At 42.2% G+C, this 19190-nt stretch overlaps 1 protein-coding gene across 2 annotated transcripts in view; it reads left to right on the top strand.

Annotated features, from left to right (window-relative positions):
* Window positions 1–19190, top strand: part of LOC125451670 (intermembrane lipid transfer protein VPS13B-like) — a 907633-nt gene that overhangs the window by 865889 nt on the left and 22554 nt on the right. For both annotated transcript variants that reach the window (XM_048529130.2, XM_048529131.1), the window contains exons 53-55: window positions 8877–9004; window positions 9604–9803; window positions 14881–14999. In XM_048529130.2, coding sequence (XP_048385087.1) covers window positions 8877–9004; window positions 9604–9803; window positions 14881–14999 — 447 coding nt within the window. The remainder of the gene's footprint in view (window positions 1–8876; window positions 9005–9603; window positions 9804–14880; window positions 15000–19190) is intronic.

Raw genomic sequence — 19190 nt, 5'->3', positions numbered from 1 at the left:
GATGCTGCAAATCAGGAACAAAAACCGAAGTTGTTGGAAATGCTCAGCAGGTCTGGCAGCATCTGTGAAGGAGAAAACAGAGTTAACATTTTGGGTCTAGTTCTGAGGAAGGGCCACCGGACCCGTAATGTTAACTCTGTTTTCTCCTTCACAGATGCTGCCAGATCTGCCGAGCATTTCCTGCAACTTCTGTTTTTGTTACTTATAGGTACTTCGTTGAGTCTGTGAACACATATCTTTGCTGTTTTTGCTGGACAAGATTGTGCCTGAGAGTGTAATTCCAGCAGGCTGAGGGCATCGATGAGTATTTTTGACAGTCTAATAATGAGGTTTTTGACCTGCCTGAAAAGTTCTGAGAACCTGATAACGAAACTCACATCAGGAAACTGAAGATGTGCCTCCTCCTCAATTAGGTTCTGTCCCCAGCCCTCCCAGACTGGCCGGACAATTCCGCCCAGAGAACCGTACTGCACAGGAGCAAGCTATTTAGTCTATCATGCTTGTGTTGGGTCTTTTGAAAAAGTTATCCAATTATTTCCACTGCTACCAATCTTTCCCATTTGTCCTGCAGTTTTTCTTTTCAAGCAAATCACCCCTCAGATAATAGTGACCGCACTTTGTAAGAGTGAACAATTGCAAACCGCTTCATGATACTGCTACATCATGGTGATCTATATACATTGGGGGATCACATTCATTATTTGAAATGGAATAATTTTTTTTAACACAGGCAAAGGGCGCCACCATTAGAAATGGCTGCAAGCATTTGCATCCTTGACGTATAACACTGGCATAAAGTTGTTCTTTATTTTCAACAAATGTAGGTGAGAGTTGAAATAATAGTTCAAACTATTTTATGCAGGGCACCCCTGTACCTCCTCATGATTACTAATGAAAGGCATTCTCACTGCCTGCATACGTGCACTCATTCCCTTTGCTTTACATCCTGGCTTCTATGTCGATGATGTAGCCAGACATGAAACAATATCAAGGCTCAAGCTGCATCTTAACTGAAAACATTTATGAATACAGCCAAGCTTTTGACATATTTTAATTTATACACTCTGCTTTAAACAAGTATTTCTCATCAACTGGTAGACTTCCTGCGGTGCTCCGCCTAGTGGTGGCAGACTAATTTTATTTGTATTGGAATTTTCAAAAAGATCAAGCAACAGTTTCATCCTCAGTCCTCTCGCACTTGCTTTAAAATTTGTGACTTCTGTGAATTAACCTGCATTTGCATTGCCATTTGTCATTTTATAAAAAAGATACAGATGGTAAAGCAAGTGCATAAAAGATGCACAAAGATGATAATCAGTAATCAGGCCAGTAGCTGTCAGATGAGGATGAACAGCCTGGATCTCTCTTGGATAGGGTAGAGTGAGAACTGACCTCTTAGAGGTCCTTAAGATCACAGGAGGTTTTGATTGAATGGACAGAGAGAGAGAGAGCAAATTTGCCCTCAAGGGGAAGATCAAAACTAATATAGTCAGCAAGAAATTCCAGTAGAGTATTTACCCGGAGAGAATGAGAATGTGGATCTCCATGTATCTGGGAGTTGTTGAATCAAAGAGTATGTGCATTTAAGGGGAAGGTAGATAAGCACTTGAGGGAGAAGGAGGTCCGTTGGTAGAGTTGGATGAAAGGAAAGATGGAAGGAAACTTGAACAGATCATAAACGCCATCAGGGACTGCTTGAACCAAGTGGCTTGTTCCTGTGCTCTACCTCCAATGTAATCCACTGTAAAACGTGGCTTGATCTGTATAAATGAGCATGTTACAGGGTGAACAATATATCCTTGTATCATTGGACTAGACACTGTAAATAATATGGGTGAGCTCTATATCCTCCTGCTCCCTTGATTGCAATGAAAAACATGAGGCTAATTTATCAATCTGAACTCACAGATGGAATCATAAATAGAAGCACCACAGTCAAGTACACTACTTAACTTCACAGTTTTAAACCTCAAAAAGGTAAAACTGCTTAGACTTTAGCTCTCTTCAGTAACCTGTGGACCTGTCCCAGGATGAAAATTCATAGAGACACATAGAAAATATGAGCAGGTAATATGCCATTTAGCCATTAAGATCATTCTGACATTCAACATGATCGTAGTTGATTGTCAATCACAGCACTATACTCTTGATCTCTCTTGACACCTGTGACAACTTTAGAAATCAATCTTTGTTTTTCTAAAACATATTTGATGACTTGGCTTCTGCCGTCTTCTCTGGTAGAGGATTCCACAATTTCACCACCCAGTCAGAGCAGACATTTCCCATCTCGGTGTAAAATGGCCTCCTCCCCTGCACCAGCCAGTGGAAGCAGTGTCCCTGTGCCAGATATCTCCAGCCATGTTGGAATTTATGCACTTCAACGCAATCCCTTCCCAGTTTTCTCAACTCCAAAAGGTATAGATTCGATCGACCCAGTGTTTCCTCAGGTGAAATAACCACCATCCTAACAATTAGTCTGGTAAAGCTTTGCTGTACTTCCTGTGCTGCAAATATATCTTTTCTGAGGTAAGGTGGCCAAAACTGCATGCAGTGCTCCAGGTGTGGTCTCACCAAGCCCTCTACACTGCAATAATGCTTCCCTGCTCCTGTATTCAAACCCTCTTGCATTGAAGGCTAACATACCAATCACCTTTCTGCCTGCTAGGTGCAACTGCATGCATGCTTTCAATGACAGGTGTACAGGGATATCCAGGTCCAGGTATGTCAACCTTTCCCAATCTATCACCATTTGAATCATACTATTTTTCCAACTGAAATAGATAATTTTACACTTCAGTTAAACTGCACCTATTATGCAGTTACTCACTTACTCAACTTGTGTAAATTGCCTTAAAACCTCTTTACATCCTGCTCAGTACTCTCACTTCCACTTAGGTTTGTGTCTTAAGCAAACTTGGAAATGTTGCATTTGATTCCCTCATCCAATTTGCTGATGTTTATTGTGAACAGCTTGGAGCAAGCACTGGAGAGGCAATGGCCTAGTGATATTATCATTAGACTATTAATCCAGAGACCCAGAAACGTTCTGGGGAGCCAGGTTCGAATTCCGCCAGGGCAAGTGGCAGAATTTGAATTCAATGAAATATCTGAAATTAAGAATCTAATGATGACTGTGAATCCATTGTCAGTTGTAAGGAAAAACCCATCTGGTTCACTAATGTCCTTTAGGGAAGGAAACTGCCGTCCTTACCTGGTCTGGCCTACATGTGACTCCAGACCCACAGCAATGTGATTGACTTGTAACTGCCCTTTGGGCAACAAGGGATGGGTAATAAAATGCTGGCTGGTCAGCGACACCCTCATCCCATATATGAAAAAGGGAAAAAAAATGTCATCACTTTCCACTCTGAAAGGATCCATTCTTTCCTACTCTCTGTTCCCTACCTGCTTAGTAATTTTTAATCCATGATCGTATGTTACCATAAACCCCACGTATTCATTTTAAGCACCAAACTCTTAAGAGGGACCTTACCAAAAGTCTTCTGAATGCATTATATTCACTTGATCTCCTTCTTCTATTCTACTAGTTATATCCTCAAAAAACTCCAGTAGGTTGGTGTTAATAAATGTGTCGTTAGGCTGCCCCTATTAGTCTGTCATGGCACACATTTCATTTCAACATAGGCAGGCAACAGGACGGCACAAAGGGAACAGGTATTTCATTTTCCAAGTTAAAATGACAGAGGTGATTTGGTATTTGAAGAAACTGCTCACTGAAGTTTTGCAGCTGCATTGTCACATCAGAGATAGCAAGAACTGCATATACTGGAGTTAGAGATAATGCACTGTGGAGCTGGAGGAACACAGCAGGCCAGGCAGCATCAGAGGGGCAGGAAAGTTGACTATTTGGTTTGGGACCCATCTTCAGAAATGGGGAGGAATGGGGGAGAGGAGCTCATAAATAAATAGAGAGAAGAAGGGTGGGGCTGGGGAAGGTAGGTGGGATGGTGATAAGTGAGTGCAGGTAGGCAGTGGTGGGAATTGGTCAGTGAGGTGGGAGGCGCAGATAGGTGGTAGAGAAGGTGGACAGTTCAAGGAAGCGGGGACGAGAGGCAGGATTGATCACGAGGTGAGGCCGGGGTGAGGAGTTTTGAAACTGTTAAAATCCACATTTCGGCCATTGGGCTGTGGGCTCCCGAGGCAGAATATGAGGTGCTGCTCCTCCAGTTTGTGCGTGGTGTCATTTGTGACACTGGAGGAGGCCCAGGATGGACTTGTCACTCAGCGAGTCGGAGGGGGAGTTAAAATGGTTTGCGACTGGAAGATATTGTCATTTGTCGTGTACAGAGCGTAGGTGTGCAACAAATTGGTCTCTGAGCTTTGGATTTGCCATGGGAATTTGCAGGATTACAATAGGGTTGAGAGATGGGCCTGAGTGGGATGCTCTTTGGAGGTTGTTGTGGAGCTGACAGGCCAAATGGCCAGTTTCCACACTGTAGGGTTCCCATGTGTCAGAAACCAGAGGGTGCAAGTTTAAGGTAAGGAGTAAATAATGTAGAGGAGATATGAGGAAACATTTTTTTCACCCAGAAATATTGAACATGCTGCCTGAGAGGGTGGTGGAGGCAGGTATTCTCATAACATTTAAGAAGCATCTGGATGAACATTTAAAATGCCAGGGCTCAGTAGCCTATGGATTAAGTGCTGGTAAATGGGATTAGTGTTGTTTGCTGTTTGTTGGTCAGCAGAGACATGGTGGACCAAAGGGCCCGTTTCTCTGCTGTATAACTTTCTCTAAATCTGTATTGTGATCTGAAGAAGTGTCATATTGAATTTGAAACATTGCTTCTGTTTCTCTCTCCAAGGATGCTGCCAGACCTGCTGCGTTTCTCCAGTATTTCCTTTTGCTGCATGTAATGGCTTCCATTAATGAGCTGTCGTGAGTTTTTTTTTCCACTTTTCTGAATTAAAATTGAGCTCATTGACTCAAACATGTAATCTCCCCCATCAAGAGAAATTACTTTTGTCTGCTTTGTGACTCCTTTCAACACAAATGCAAAGTATTGTGGAGGAGGAAGATCTGAAATAACAACAGAATGTGTTGGGAATACTGTGCAGGTCTGGCAGCATCTGTGGACAATAGGAAACTATTAACATTTCAAGCCAACGACCCACTACCAGTATGGTTGTGACTAAAACTCATTGATCAGAAAGTCACCAAATACAGAAAAGGTTTCAGGGTCACTTTTGTCTCTTTTAAAAAGCAAGAGCCAAACTTTTGAGGGATTTTGACAGATTGCAGAGTGTGAAATTGTTGACATCAGTAAGAAGAGAGCCACAGACGAGCTGAGGATAATTTTGTTTCACGCCAGCAACATGTTATGATCTGGAATATTATATCTGAAAGGTGGATGGACACAGATTTAATAGCAACTTTCAAAATGGGATTGGATCAGCACTTGAACAGGACAAAAAGTACCAGGCCATGGAGGAAACAGCAGGGGAGATGATGGCTTAGTGGTATTATTGCTAGATTATTAATCCAGAGATCTAGGTAATGTTCTGGGGATCTAGGTTTGAATCCTGCCATGGCAGATGGTGGAATTCGAATTTAATAAAAATTTGGAATTAAGACTGGTGACTGTGTTTGTTGTCAATTTTCTGGAAAATCTCATCTGGTTTTCTAGTGTCCTTGAAGGAAGGAAATCTGTTGCCCTTACCTGGTCTCCATGTGATTTCAGGCCCCCAGTAGTGTGGGCAATTAAGAATGGGCGACATGTACTAAGCTAGCCAGTGATGCAGTCATCTCCTGAATGAATAAAAAAAAAAGTGGGACTGACTGGGTAGCTTTGTCAAAAAACCGATGGGCTGAATGGTCTCCTCCTGTACACTATAATTTTCAAACTTGACTGTTTCCAAATTAAAACGGAGGATGGCAATTTATAAAAACCCATTGACTTCATGAAAGCTGGATAACTTTCTTCAGAATCCCATTGTATCTCATCCATTAGACATTAAAGGACATCTGAAGAACAAGAAGATTTCCAGAAACTACTTTTCTTTCTTGTATTGCATCTTATAATAGCATCAAGGTTTGCTGAAACTGTATCTGTATCAGGTTGGATCACACATTTGGCATTGAGACAAACACCACATTTATTCTATTCTTATCTTACATCTGTTCTTAATGAAGCCTTCAGATCTTCTTTTAGGGAGGGTGAAGCAGTTAAAATGTTTAATTTTTTTTTCAATCATGAAGTACATAAATCTTGGAGCAATATGGGAGGTGACTGAGGCAGTTGGTGCCATTCCACTGACTGGGAAAAGCTGGCTGTGAATCCCAGACTCCTCTGACAGCTAGTTACTGATTCAGTCTGTTCACCGGCTTGCAGTACTCAGTGAGATCAAGGAGGAGCGAAAGGAAAGTTTTGACATGACACTGCATCAACATGGACAAAAGTCTTGATACCTGCCAGTGACTGAAGGTACAGAATGTTCACTGTTAACCACTGGTCTTCATGGCCAGTAAGTGAGTGACTATGACCTGCTACAAACACAAAAACACGAGAAGCATGCATTTTTGTTTTAACAAAGGTTTCAGATTTATCATCATCGTGTGCTTGTATTCCCATTCACACTCTGTCACAAAGCTGTCTTCATTCTGAGTAGTATTGAAATGAGTTATTTCCAGACACCTGCCTGTGTACCCATGTAAGTGATTCAATTGAAGAGCACCACAGACCTACCTGCCCTCCAACCCTGTACTTTTAAACAGCAGCCTATCTCAGCTTTAAAATCTAACCAGTTATGAAATGCTTCAAAGTTAGAGGAAGCTTGTGTGGAGTATAAACACTGCTAAAGGCCTTTTGAGTCAACTCACCTGTGTCTGTGCTGTACGTTCCATTGTGTTTCTCAGTGTGCTCCTGCACTACTATCAGCATTGTGCAACTCACTGAAAAGGTCTTGGCACACCTTTGTCTTGGATTTTAGGCAGGTGAGATGGAACGGCTTTCCATCAGTTCCAGTCGCCCTCTGGAGCTGACTTGTAGGCAACTGTTAGTGTCAGAGACAATCCTGCTAGAGAAACAATCCCGTTCAGGAAAGCATTAGATGATTATTTCAATGGAAATAATGTTTAGGTCCATGGGGAAAGGGCAGGAGAATGGCTCTAAACTCATGTATAAACTGTCTCATCCCTTTGTCTGCAACTGTTTCAACATTGACCATCTGATATAAGGTCAGACATGGAGATAATAGCAGTAATGTGTACTATGTACAAGATGCACTGCAGGATTTCACAAGGCTTCTCTGACAGCATCTCCCAAGCTCACAACCTCTACCACCTACAAGGACAAAGGTAGTAGATACATGGAGGCTCCACCATCTGAAAGTTTCCATGGAGCAGGTTTAAAGTCACACTTGTGGAATGTGTTGGAGGATCTCAAGGCGTGATTTTGGAGATAATCGACATCAGCTGTGTCAGCAATCCATACTTCCTGCCTTTATGAAATGATTCTTTGATTTTACCTATCCTGAATCTAAAATGTTGACTCTAAGTTTTCTTTTACTCCTGTTTACAGGAATGGCAAAGTGTTTAGCTGAATAATACAAACAGATTTATAAATCTTTTTGACTTTGGCTTTCAAGACAGAAGTTGAGATAAAAGCGAAAATGAAAACTCTGGGAAATCACATCAATGAAAGTTGTATAGAAAGGAAAATTTATTTTATGCGGCATAGTGGTTGGCACTGCAGCCTCACAGCGCCAGGGACCCGGGTTCTATTCCAGCCTCGGGAAACTGTCTGTGTGGAGTTGCACATTCTCCCCATGTCTGCGTGGGTTTCCTTCAGGTGTTCTGGTTTCCTCCCACAGTCCAAAGATGTGCAGGTTAGGTGGTTTGGCCATGCTAAATTGCCCATAGCGTTCAGGGGTGTGTGGGTTATAGGGGAATGGGTCTGGGTAGGATGCTCCAAAGGGTGGTGTGGACTTGTTGGGCCGAAGGGCCTGTTTCCACGCTGTAGGGAATCTAAAAATCTAGTACTAATTATAACTTTTTTAAGTTCTTTATATTGAGGTGCTTTCAAAGTGAAGTCTCTGTTGTAATGTGGGAAGCTTGGCAGCTAGGTTACCCACAAGGTCCCACAGAAGGTAACGTCATTCTAAGCAGAATTTTTATTTTTCATTTATTTGGCTCGCTGGATATACATAGACCATTTTTGTCGATTTGAATTACATGTGCATAAGCACTCCCTTGATACTGTGCTTGCATTTTGTGCTGAAGGTTTTGGATTTGGCTTCGAAACCACAACCATTAACATTAGAGTTCTGATTAATTAACTGATCTGGAGACTGTGAAATACTTCATAACACCTCCATAAGGCACTTCTAGCTGAGAAGTTCCATTGAGGACTTTCTTATCCTACCAACAGTGAAGGCCCTTAAGTGGTCAATTACCAGACGCTTGAAGGCTTCACCTCACCGTTTCTCCAAAGAAGGGTAGTTAGTTTCCCAACAGGGGCGGTGTGCCTGCTATTTTGGGGTGGGGTACAATTAGCGACATCGAGTGTGGGCAAAGGAGTGACTTTTGAAAGCTCCCTACTCCCTTGAATCCCACAAGATGTAGGCTTCGTCCAACAACCTTTAGGACTCAGGGCTGCCAGCCTGTGATTACCCAGAAGCTTCTGGCAACCTCATGATGCCACTTTCAAGGCTGGTGATATGTCTAAGCTGTCCCTGTCAGATATTATGAGTAGGCTGTCATATGATGGGCTGCGTTAGCTTGGCAGTGGAGAGGGAGTGTTAGTCTCCAACAAACAAGCTCACACCCAGACTTAGTTTCTGCAAGTAAGTTGCAGAAAATTGCATTGAGAGTAAAAACTGCCTGTAAACTATAATACTGCTTCCTCTTGTTTCAGAGCTATGGTGGTATCTTGTCAGGAATACCTCGGTGTCACCTACATAACTATCAGTGAAGATTCCAATCCTCGAATGATCATCCACAACAGATGCACTGTTGGAATCATGATGAAAGAAAATCTGAAAGGTAGAGCCATGATTTAATATCTCTGACCTGTAGTTGCTATTTCTTGAAACATTGTATTTTGTTCTTGGAAATAACCAGTTTGACTTCAATGCTGGAATGTGGAAGAAGCAAAAGCCAAGTGCCATAATTACAAGATAGGTATGAATAAATTTGTAGATAAATACCGGAGTCACATCAATTGGTGTATGAATTGATTGAAACAAATTAATTATTGCTTGCTCTTGTTTCCATTGATTTTCGATGATATGGTGACAAAGTCAGGATTATTACCAACTTCAAAAATCAGCCAAGGGGTAGGAACTCAATTATGCTGAACTGGAAAAATAGAGATTTGTTTCTTTCATTACACTGCCTGACTGTTTGCGACTTCTGTGCTGTCTCCAATGATTGAGTTGAGTACCTATAGCAATAACAGATAGGCACATAACATTTTTTCCAAACGTTCGGTGTCAATTTTGATCCTCTACATAAACCTCCTCACACTTCACTTCATCATTGTCCTTCAACATTATCACGCTGTTCTTTTCTCTCTCTTACTCATCTTCTATTCACAACATAGTTCTCTTCATTAAATTATTGTTCTCTTTCTGTTGCTTCAGATGCCCGAAAATGTGCAGTTTATTGTCGAAAAATTCCCGCTGAGTGTTCAGTGCACCATGAACTTTATCATCAAGTTTGGAGCTTCCCTGAATGCAAAACTGAAGACCACCTTCCCAGCATCCACCTCAGTGTGGTATCCCCATCTGAACTGTCTGAGGATTGGAGCGATGTCATTGATCTGAATAGTCCTGGGACTCAGGTAAGATGTCCCACTTTTGTTTTCTCATTGTTATATGCTTCCCTGTCGGAGAAGCATTTTGTTTCAGTTTGTATGATTAACGAACGGGGTTACGTTCTACTTTATAGGATTCACATTATGTGCTTTGTTGTAGATTTGGATAAGAACATACAAATTAGAAGCTGGCGGAGCCCATTCATTTCCTGGAGCCGGCTCTACCATTCAATAAGAACATGACTCACCTGATTATGACCTTACCTCTACTTTCCTGTCTGCTTCCATAAGCCCCATTAACTATTTTTAAGGCGGATGTAGAGAGATTCTTGACTAACAAGGGAGTTGAAGGCTATCGGGGGGTAGACGGGAATGTGGAGTTGAGATCTCAATCTGATCAACTATGATCTAATCAAATGACAGAATAGACTTGATGGGCTGAATGGCCTATCCCTGCTCCTAAACCTGTTTGTCAGGTCGAGGGTTAGCACTGTTCATAAAGATTTGTCACTAGTTAGAGATGACCTTGTTTCAGGAGTTCATGGTTGAAGATCGGTGGGTGGAGATGAGGGGAAAGATTTCCCTGTTGGACACGGTCTGCAGGCCCCCTAGTAATAACCATGATAACCACAAATAACCAGAGCAGAGTATAGAAGAAGTAACATTTGGGGCTTGTGATAAAGGCAATAATCATGCGTGTCATTCATCTACAAGTAAACTCGAAAAATCAGATTGAAAGTAGTACCTTAGATGAAGAGTCCTCAAAATGCTTTTGACATAGTTTCATAGAGAAGTGTATTTTGTAACTGCCAAAGAGGTTAAATTAGCCTTGGTATTGTGTAATGTGATAGGATGAATAAATGACCTCAAAGTAAAGCAACTACAGCGAGTTTTGAGAAGAAACAGCTCTGCCAACCATCCAACCCAAACTTTGGGTCCACTATGTGGATGACACCTTTGTCATCACTAAACAAAACAAATTAGAGGAAACCTTCAAGACCATCAATAATACCCTTTACTGGCATAACATTCACAAAAGAGGAGGAAAACAACAACAAGCTGCCATTCCTAGATGTCACAGTAGAGCGAACAGCCAATGGGGAACTTCAAACCAGCGTCTACAGGAAAACAACACAAATGGACCAAATACTGAACTACAGGAGCAACCATCCCAACACCCACAAACGAAGCTGCATTAGAACATTATTCCAATGAGCCACCACACACTGCAGCACAGAGGAACTACGCAGAGCAGAAGAAAATCACCTCTGCAGCGTATTCAAGAAGAATGGGTACCCTATGAACACAGTCCGCCGATTTCTCAGCAACAAACCCAAACAAACAGACAAAACGGGCTCAGAAACCATCACCACTCTCCCCTACATCAAAGACATTTCCGAAATGGCTGCCAGACTACTCGGACCTCTTGGCATCAGGGTAGCCCACAAACCCACCAACACACGAAAACAGCAGCTAATGAACTTAAAAGACCCGATACAGACAACAAGCAAAATAAATGTCATCTACAAAATACCTTGCAAGAACTGTGACAAACACTACATTGGACAAACAGGCAGAAAGCTAGCCACCAGGATACATGAACATCAACTAGCCACAAAAAGACATGACCCACTATCACTAGTATCCTTACATACAGATGAGGAAGGACACCACTTTGAATGGGACAACACATCCATCCTAGGACAAGCCAAACAGAGACACGCACGAGAATTCCTAGAAGCATGGCATTCCAACCGGAACTCCATCAACAAACACATTGATTTGGAGCCCATCTACCACCCTCTGAGAAAAAGAACAGGAAACGACATCACCAACCCAGGGAATATCATCACCAACCCAAGGAAACCTAAACACACAAATAGAAAGCGGGACATAACACCAGTGCTTCACCGGATGCTCATTGATGATGTTACCTAGAATGGTGATGAAATGTCTGAAAACGAACCTTCCAGCTCAGCGAGCAAACTTACTTCCAGAACCTAAAGCAACTACAATTTGATTGAATTTTGCATCCAGTTTGAAAGGGAGAGATTAAGCCTAAGTCCAGTGTATTACACCTAAATATGTACAACTATGTCAGCATGAAAGCTTAAATAGTTGAAGTGAACGGGGCTAGGGGTTAGATCAATATACATATAGTACCAGCTCTTCAAGGGGATATTTAAGATTCCTCAGGTTATGTATATTTCTGATAGAAAGAAATATTCTAAATGGAGAACCCATCATCCCTGGTTACCAAGAGGTCTACAGCACAGAAAGAGGCTCTTTGGTCGATTGCTTCTGCACTGATCCAAAGGTCAGAAAAGTTATTCAGCGATGTCAGGAAAGCATCAAACTTAAGGAAAATGCATATGATTGCATAAAAATGAGAGGTGGTGTGAGACTATGTGGGCCGAATGACCTGGATCCACACTGTAGAGATGCTACGACTTAATGAAAAATGAGCAGCAGCTCAGATGATTGGTCAGACAATAAAGAACAGCAAAGAGTGACTGAAAGGTTCATCAGGAGAAAGAAATTAGTTTAATGACATGCAGCTAGCCAGAATCCCTGACCCTAACCCTAAACACCACCCCCCGAACTCCACGGACAACAGCATTCCTCTCCCGAACATCCCAGAAGCTCTCTTCTTTCAAGAACTGCAACTTCCCCTCCACAGTGATTGAAAATGCCCGAAACCGTGTCTCCCGCATTACCCACAACTCATCCCTCACACCCTAAATCCGCAGGAATAACCAAAACAGAATCCCCCTCATCTTCACGTACCACCCCAATCTCCAAATCCAACGCATCATCCTCTGACATTTCCACCATCTGCAATCTGACCCCACTACCAAAGACATCTTTCCCTCCCCACCCTTATAGAACAAAGAACATTACAGCACAGTACAGGCCCTTTAGCCCTCGATGTTGTGCCGACCTGTCAGACTGATCTCAAGCCCATCTAACCTACACTATTCCATGTACGTCCATGTGCTTATCCAATGACGACTTAAATGTACCTAAAGTTGGCGAATCTACTACCATTGCAGGCAAAGCGTTCCGTTCCCTTACTACTCTCTGAGTAAAGAAACTACGTCTGACATCTGTCCTATATCTTTCACCCCTCAATTTAAAGCTATGCCCCCTCATGCTCGCCGTCACCATCCTAGGAAAAAGGCTCTCACTATCCACCCTATCTAACCCTCTGGTTATTTTATATGTCTCAATTAAGTCACCTCTCAACCTTCTTCTCTCTAATGAAAACAGCCTCAAGTCCCTCAGCCTTTCCTTGTAAAACCTTTCCTTGTAAAACCTTTCCTCCATACCAGGCAACATCCTAGTAAATCTCCTCTGCACCCTTTCCAAAGCTTCCACATCCTTCTTATAATGCATTGACCAGAACTGTACACAATACTCCAAGTGCGGCTGCACCAGAGTTTTGTACAGCTGCAGCATAACCTCTTGGTTCCGGAACTCGATCCCTCTATTAATAAAAGCTAAAACACTGTACGCCTTCTTAACAGCCCTGTCAACCTGGGTGGCAACTTTCAAGGAACTGTGTACATGGACACCAAGATCTCTCTGCTCATCTACACTACTAAGAATCTTACCATTAGCCCAGTACTTTGCCTTCCAGTTACTCCTACCAAAGTGCATCACCTCACACTTGTGCTTTCCAAAAGGACCATTCTCTCCGTGACTCCCTTGTCCGCTCCACACGCCCCTCCAGCCCCACCATCCCCGGCACTTTTCCCTGCAACCGAAGCAAGTGCTACACCTGCCCCTATACCTCCCCCGTCATCTCGATCCCAGGCCCTAGGAAGACTTTTCACATCAAACAAATGTTCACCTGCACATCTGTAAACATGGTATACTGTATCCACTGCGGCCTCCTCTACATCGGGGAAATCAAACGGATGCTTGGGGACCTCTTTGCGGAACACCTACGCTCAGTTCACAACAAACAACTACACCTTCCATTCACGAACCATTTCAACTACACCCCCCCACCTCCTCGGACAGCATGTCCATCTTGGGCCTCCTGCATTGCCACAATGATGCCACCCGAAAGATGCAGGAACAGCACCTCATATTTCGCTCAGGAACCCTGCAGCCCAATGGTATCAATGTGGACTTCACAAGCTTCAAAATCCCCCCTCCCCCAACCACATCCCAAAACCGTCCCAGTTAGTCCTGGCCTCCCTAACCGTTCCTCCCACCTCAAGCCCCACCCCCATCCCCTACCCACTCACCTCATCCCACCTCCTTGACCTGTCCATCCTCCCTGGACTGACCTATCCCCTCCCTAACTCCCCACCTTCATTCACCTTAATTGGTTCTAACCCCGCCACTTTGACCTGTCTGTCTCCTCTCACCCTATCTTCTCCTCTATCCATCTTCTATCCGCCTCCCTGTCTCCCTATTTATTTCAGAACCCCCTTCCCCTCCCCCATTTCTGAAGAGGGGTCTCGACCCGAAACATCAAACTTTCCTGCTCCTCTGATGCTACTTGGCCTGTTGTGTTCATCCAGCTTCACACCGTGTTATCCTTTTTGCATACTTGTTTTTCACTCAATAATATGCAAAAATGAAGAATTCAGCCAACATCACTGGCTGCTGTTTGGGAAGTGATAATGTCATTGATTTGCCTGTTCTGTTCTCTTCCATGTATGTTGCACTTGACCTGGTCCTTTGTGGGTCTATACAGCTCAATACTGAACCCCAGAAAACTATTAAGGGGCAGTCTATTTGAAAGATTACTGTTTGAGATCTCTGATTTTTGTTTGAACGAGTCTGATTAATTTTTTTCCACTGGCATTTTCATTGAAGAAGACTTTTTTTCTGGTAACTGAAGCATACAGATTAATATCAAAAACGCTATTTGAGATTTGTTTGTTTTACAGTGAATTTTATTCATGAAAAATAATGAAGATTTGCACAGCTTATCAATTTCAGTTGATAATATTTAGACAAACACGTGCTCTAACTTCATCATTCAGCATGCAAAACAGATTAGGCGACTGCTGAAGCGGTTAGCTTTAAGAATAAATAAAACTTTCTTTTACTGAATCATATTTTGTTCCCGCTTGTCTCTACTCAGGTGGTGTTTCTGCCCGGTTACGGCTGTGTGTATGTGGATGTCAGTCATCTTTCCAGCACTATAACTGTGACCATGGTTCCAGAGGGTAGAGCTGGCCCTGTCCTCACCAGCCTTTATGGGTAATTATCCACATGCTTTCCAGATAGATTGCAGATTGTGAGATACAGAAGAAGATTGATAGTATTGTACAGCTGAAATGGAGACTATTTGTTCCTTTGTAACTGTGCTGGCTCTTTGATACACCTTTAGTGCCTACTTAGTCTGCAATTTCCCCACAACCCTGCAATTTTTGTTTTACTTCTCAATTGTTATTCCAGTTATCTTTTGAAAGTTATTGTCGAATTGGCTTCCACCACCCAGAAACACAACTTCAGAACAAGAAGAGGCCCATCCTGCCATTTGACTTGGTCATAGGAAGGTGATGGCCTAATGGTATTATTGACAGGTTGTTAATGCGGAGACCCAGATAATGTTCTGGGGACCCAGGTTCAAATCCTGCCATGGCAGGTGGTAGAATTTGAATTCAAGGAAAATCTGGAATTAAGAGCCTGATAATGCCTATAAATCCATTGTGGATTGTCAGAAAAACACATCTGGATTAGTAACATCCTTTGGGGAAGGGAACGTCCTTCCTTACCTGGCCTGGCCTACGTGTGACTCCAGACTCTTAACTGGACAATTAAGGGTATGCAATCTCGTGTCTGAATTAAAAAAGGTGATCCCCTGTCACACCATTCTCCTACTCTGTCTCCATACCCTTTGACATCTATAGCCTCGAGAAATGTACTTGGCCTTCACACAGCCTTCCATGGTAGAAAAGTCCACAGGTTCACCACACTTAGAATGAAGAAATTTCTCCTCATCTCAGGTGGAATTTGTGTAATCTGTATCCTGACAAGGTGTTGACCAAAAGAGGGAAACTTCATGACAAGTTCAACGGGCTGATCATCAGCCCAGAAATCTTTCCACTTTAAGACCATAAGACATAGGATTAGAAATTAGGCCATTCGGCCCATCGAGCCTGCTCCACCATTTGATCATGGCTGATAAGTTCCTCAACCCCATTCTCCCACTTTCTCCCTGTAACCTTTGATCCCCTTGATAATCCCAGTATCCCCTAAACAGGGTGATAAAATTGTGTAAAATAAGTTAAGGGACAAAAACCTTACCATGTGGTAGCAGATTCCATTTTCTAACCACTCTCTGGGCAGAGAAATATCTCCTGAATTCGGTGCTGTATTTATTAGTGACTATGCTAAATATTTTTAACGAATTAGTCATCTCCTCACCAAGTTTTTATTTTGTGAATAACAATTGCCTTCAGGTTACTTGCTCTCCACTCCCATTGCAAGTAGTAAACAAAGACCTTGCTTGACCAATGCAAACTTCTTAATGCCTGATTTTAGATTCTTCCAAGTGAGCAGAACGTAGCCTGCTTGAGCACTGGGATCCATGGGATGGAATAAAATTATATGACATCTCATTCTTTTGGCATTAGAGACAAAAGAGTTTTTCGTACAGTTTATGGAGTACTCTTCATGATTCACATCTTAAATTGTATAAATATTGAGCAGGTACAGGAAATAAAACTGAAGGATATGTTTTGCTTGTTAATTCAAAATAGACGTTCAACTGATTAATATTGACAGTTACTGATGAAAAGGACTTCTTCTCAAATTATTTTTGTACAACATTTCTTTTTGACTCAGGCTTAAGTCTCTTGATACTTGGATTTTTTAAACTAAAAGTTAACGCTCCAAAACCAATCAAAATAATGGTAGATCTGTGATTTATGGTAAAACATTTGTGTATTTGAAATATACAGATGCGAAAGATGCCAACTCCTAAATAGCTCACAGCAACACTTAGCTTCCTTCAGATCTGAAGTACCAAGTACATTTTGCTCACCTTATTTGGAAAGGAAGGGATATAATTGCATTAAAAACAGTTCATAGGAGGTTGACTCATTCCTGGAACAAGGTTTCTTTTGTAAACCTTACTAATGGGATGTTGACATCACTGCCCAGGCCACCAATTATTGCCCAACTCTAATTGCCGTTGAGAAGGTGGTGGTGAGCTGAACTTATGAAGAAAGATATAACATCTTCACCTTATATCCACTGAAGTTTAGAACAATGAAGTGTGATCTTATTGAAACATAAGATCCTGACGGGGCATGATAGGGAGGAAACTGGAAAGATGTTTCCTCTTGGAGAGGGAACTAGATCAAGCAGACACAGTTTAAGATTAGGAAGTCTCCTTTTTAAGGTGGAGTTGTGAATCTCTAAGTTGGTCATTAGTCTATGGATTTTCATTTCCAAGAAAGTAGTGGAGGGTGAATTATTGAATTTATTCAAGGCTGAGTTACATTTCTTTTGATAGACAATAAAGTCAAGGGGCATGAGAAGTAGAACAGGATTGTGAAGTTCAGACCACAATCAAATTACTCATGATTGTATTGAATGGTGGAGCAGGCTTGAAGGGCTGATGTTCTATTCCTGCTCCTAAAACTTTGTTCCAATGTACCATACAGCCATATCTCCAAAATTACTCCTGCACTTTGAAATTTGCCAGAATGTGTTGCTGCAGTTTTTGTCCCAGGAGCCTGCAAAGGCTGAATTTCTCATCATTACATTACAGAGCTCTCTACTGATCACGGCAGAGAAAGAAGCAGACACAACAGTAGACCAGTCACCTGATCGTAATGAACATGAATATTGATCTAAAAAGAGACATGTTGCTGAAGCACTTCATCATGGACTCATCAGAATAGATGTAGGAATGGCAAATTTCAAATGGGCACAACAGTTTACGATACAGGAAAAATAGGGTGCTCATTGTTTAGTAGTTCAATTCTGATTGGCCTCAGCAATGGCACTGAGAATGCAAGAGGAAAGAAGAGGCTGCCCCAAGCATCAAGCCAATTTGAACAAAATGCAATGCTTGAACATATTTCTTTAGTTTGCTGAGAGTAAATCCCTGTGCACGTGTATGTTGCTTTTCAAGCCACCACATTTGAGTAAAGGCAATAAATACTGATCTTGCTGTTAATGCTCACATCCTGTGAAATAATTTTAGAATAAGTTTGGAACAACTTGCCTCAAATAGCATTAGTAACAAAATGATTTGGAGATGTTCACAGTACATTAGAAGGATATGTACGAATATTTGGAAGAATTGATTAGTACACTGAAGCTTTCATAGATCCATTGTATCTGCTTAAGTGCTATTTGGTGGTTAAAAATCAACCCCAGGACAAATGACGCTCCATTGAGCAAAATGGACAATTATCTTGCGCATTATTTTAGGAAGTAGAGAATGTATAAAGAAGAATAGGCAACTCAAAACCGGTTCTACCCCTATTCATTTGAGTTCTTGTCTGATGTGTGACCTAACTCGTGACCTTTGCTCCATTTCTTTGATTAACACTCTCATAATAATCTGTTATAATAATCTATCATCACCTGTCATTGTAGTAAAGAGCTCCAAACTTATACCACACTTTGTGTCCAGAAATCTTTGCTGATGTCACTGCCAAAAGAGCTGGCTATAACCTTTTTCCCTCGATATCTTGAAAGTTTAAAAAAAATTACTCCTACAAAACATGTGATAGGGTTAGGGTTAACTCACCTCTAAAGTAACACTTGGACGCAGGAATAATTTCGGCATCATTGAACCCGTCCTGCCATTCACTGTATCATAGCTGATTTGTACTTCAAGTCCATTTATTCATAACACCGATACCTAATATATATCTGCCTTTCTCAGACTAGAAAATTTCATTTATCCTTCACCATCCACAGCTTTTTGGCAGTGGGAATTCCAGATTCCACCACCCTTTGTGTGAAAAATGTTTGCCGATTTTAACTTTAAATGGCAGCCCATACATTTTAACGGTGGTTCCTTGTTCTGGATTTTGCCCTGGGAGAAACCATTTTAATCACCTCATCTATCTCTAGTTTCTAAACTCAAGGCACGGTGGCTCAGTGGTTAGCACTGCAGCCTCACAGCGCCAGGGGCCCGGGTTCAATTCCAGCCTCGGGTGACTGTCTGTGTGGAGCTTGCACATTCTCCCTGTGTCTGCCTGGGTTTCCTCCGGGTGCTCCGGTTTCCTCCCACAGTCCAAAAGATGTGCAGGCTAGGTGGATTGGCTATGCTAAATTGCCCATAGTGCTCAGGGGTGTGTGGGTTATAGGGGGATGGGCCTGGGTGGGATGCTTCAAGGGCGGTGTGGGCTTGTTGGGCTGAAGGGCCTGTTTCCACACTGTAGGGAATCTAATCTAATCCAAAAGGAATACAAGTCCAGTTTA

The sequence above is a fragment of the Stegostoma tigrinum genome, chromosome 5 (assembly GCF_030684315.1).
Source record: "Stegostoma tigrinum isolate sSteTig4 chromosome 5, sSteTig4.hap1, whole genome shotgun sequence".
Classification (NCBI taxonomy): domain Eukaryota; kingdom Metazoa; phylum Chordata; class Chondrichthyes; order Orectolobiformes; family Stegostomatidae; genus Stegostoma; species Stegostoma tigrinum.
Note: the sequence above shows the minus strand (reverse complement) of the source record. Positions and strands in the feature narration are given on the sequence as shown.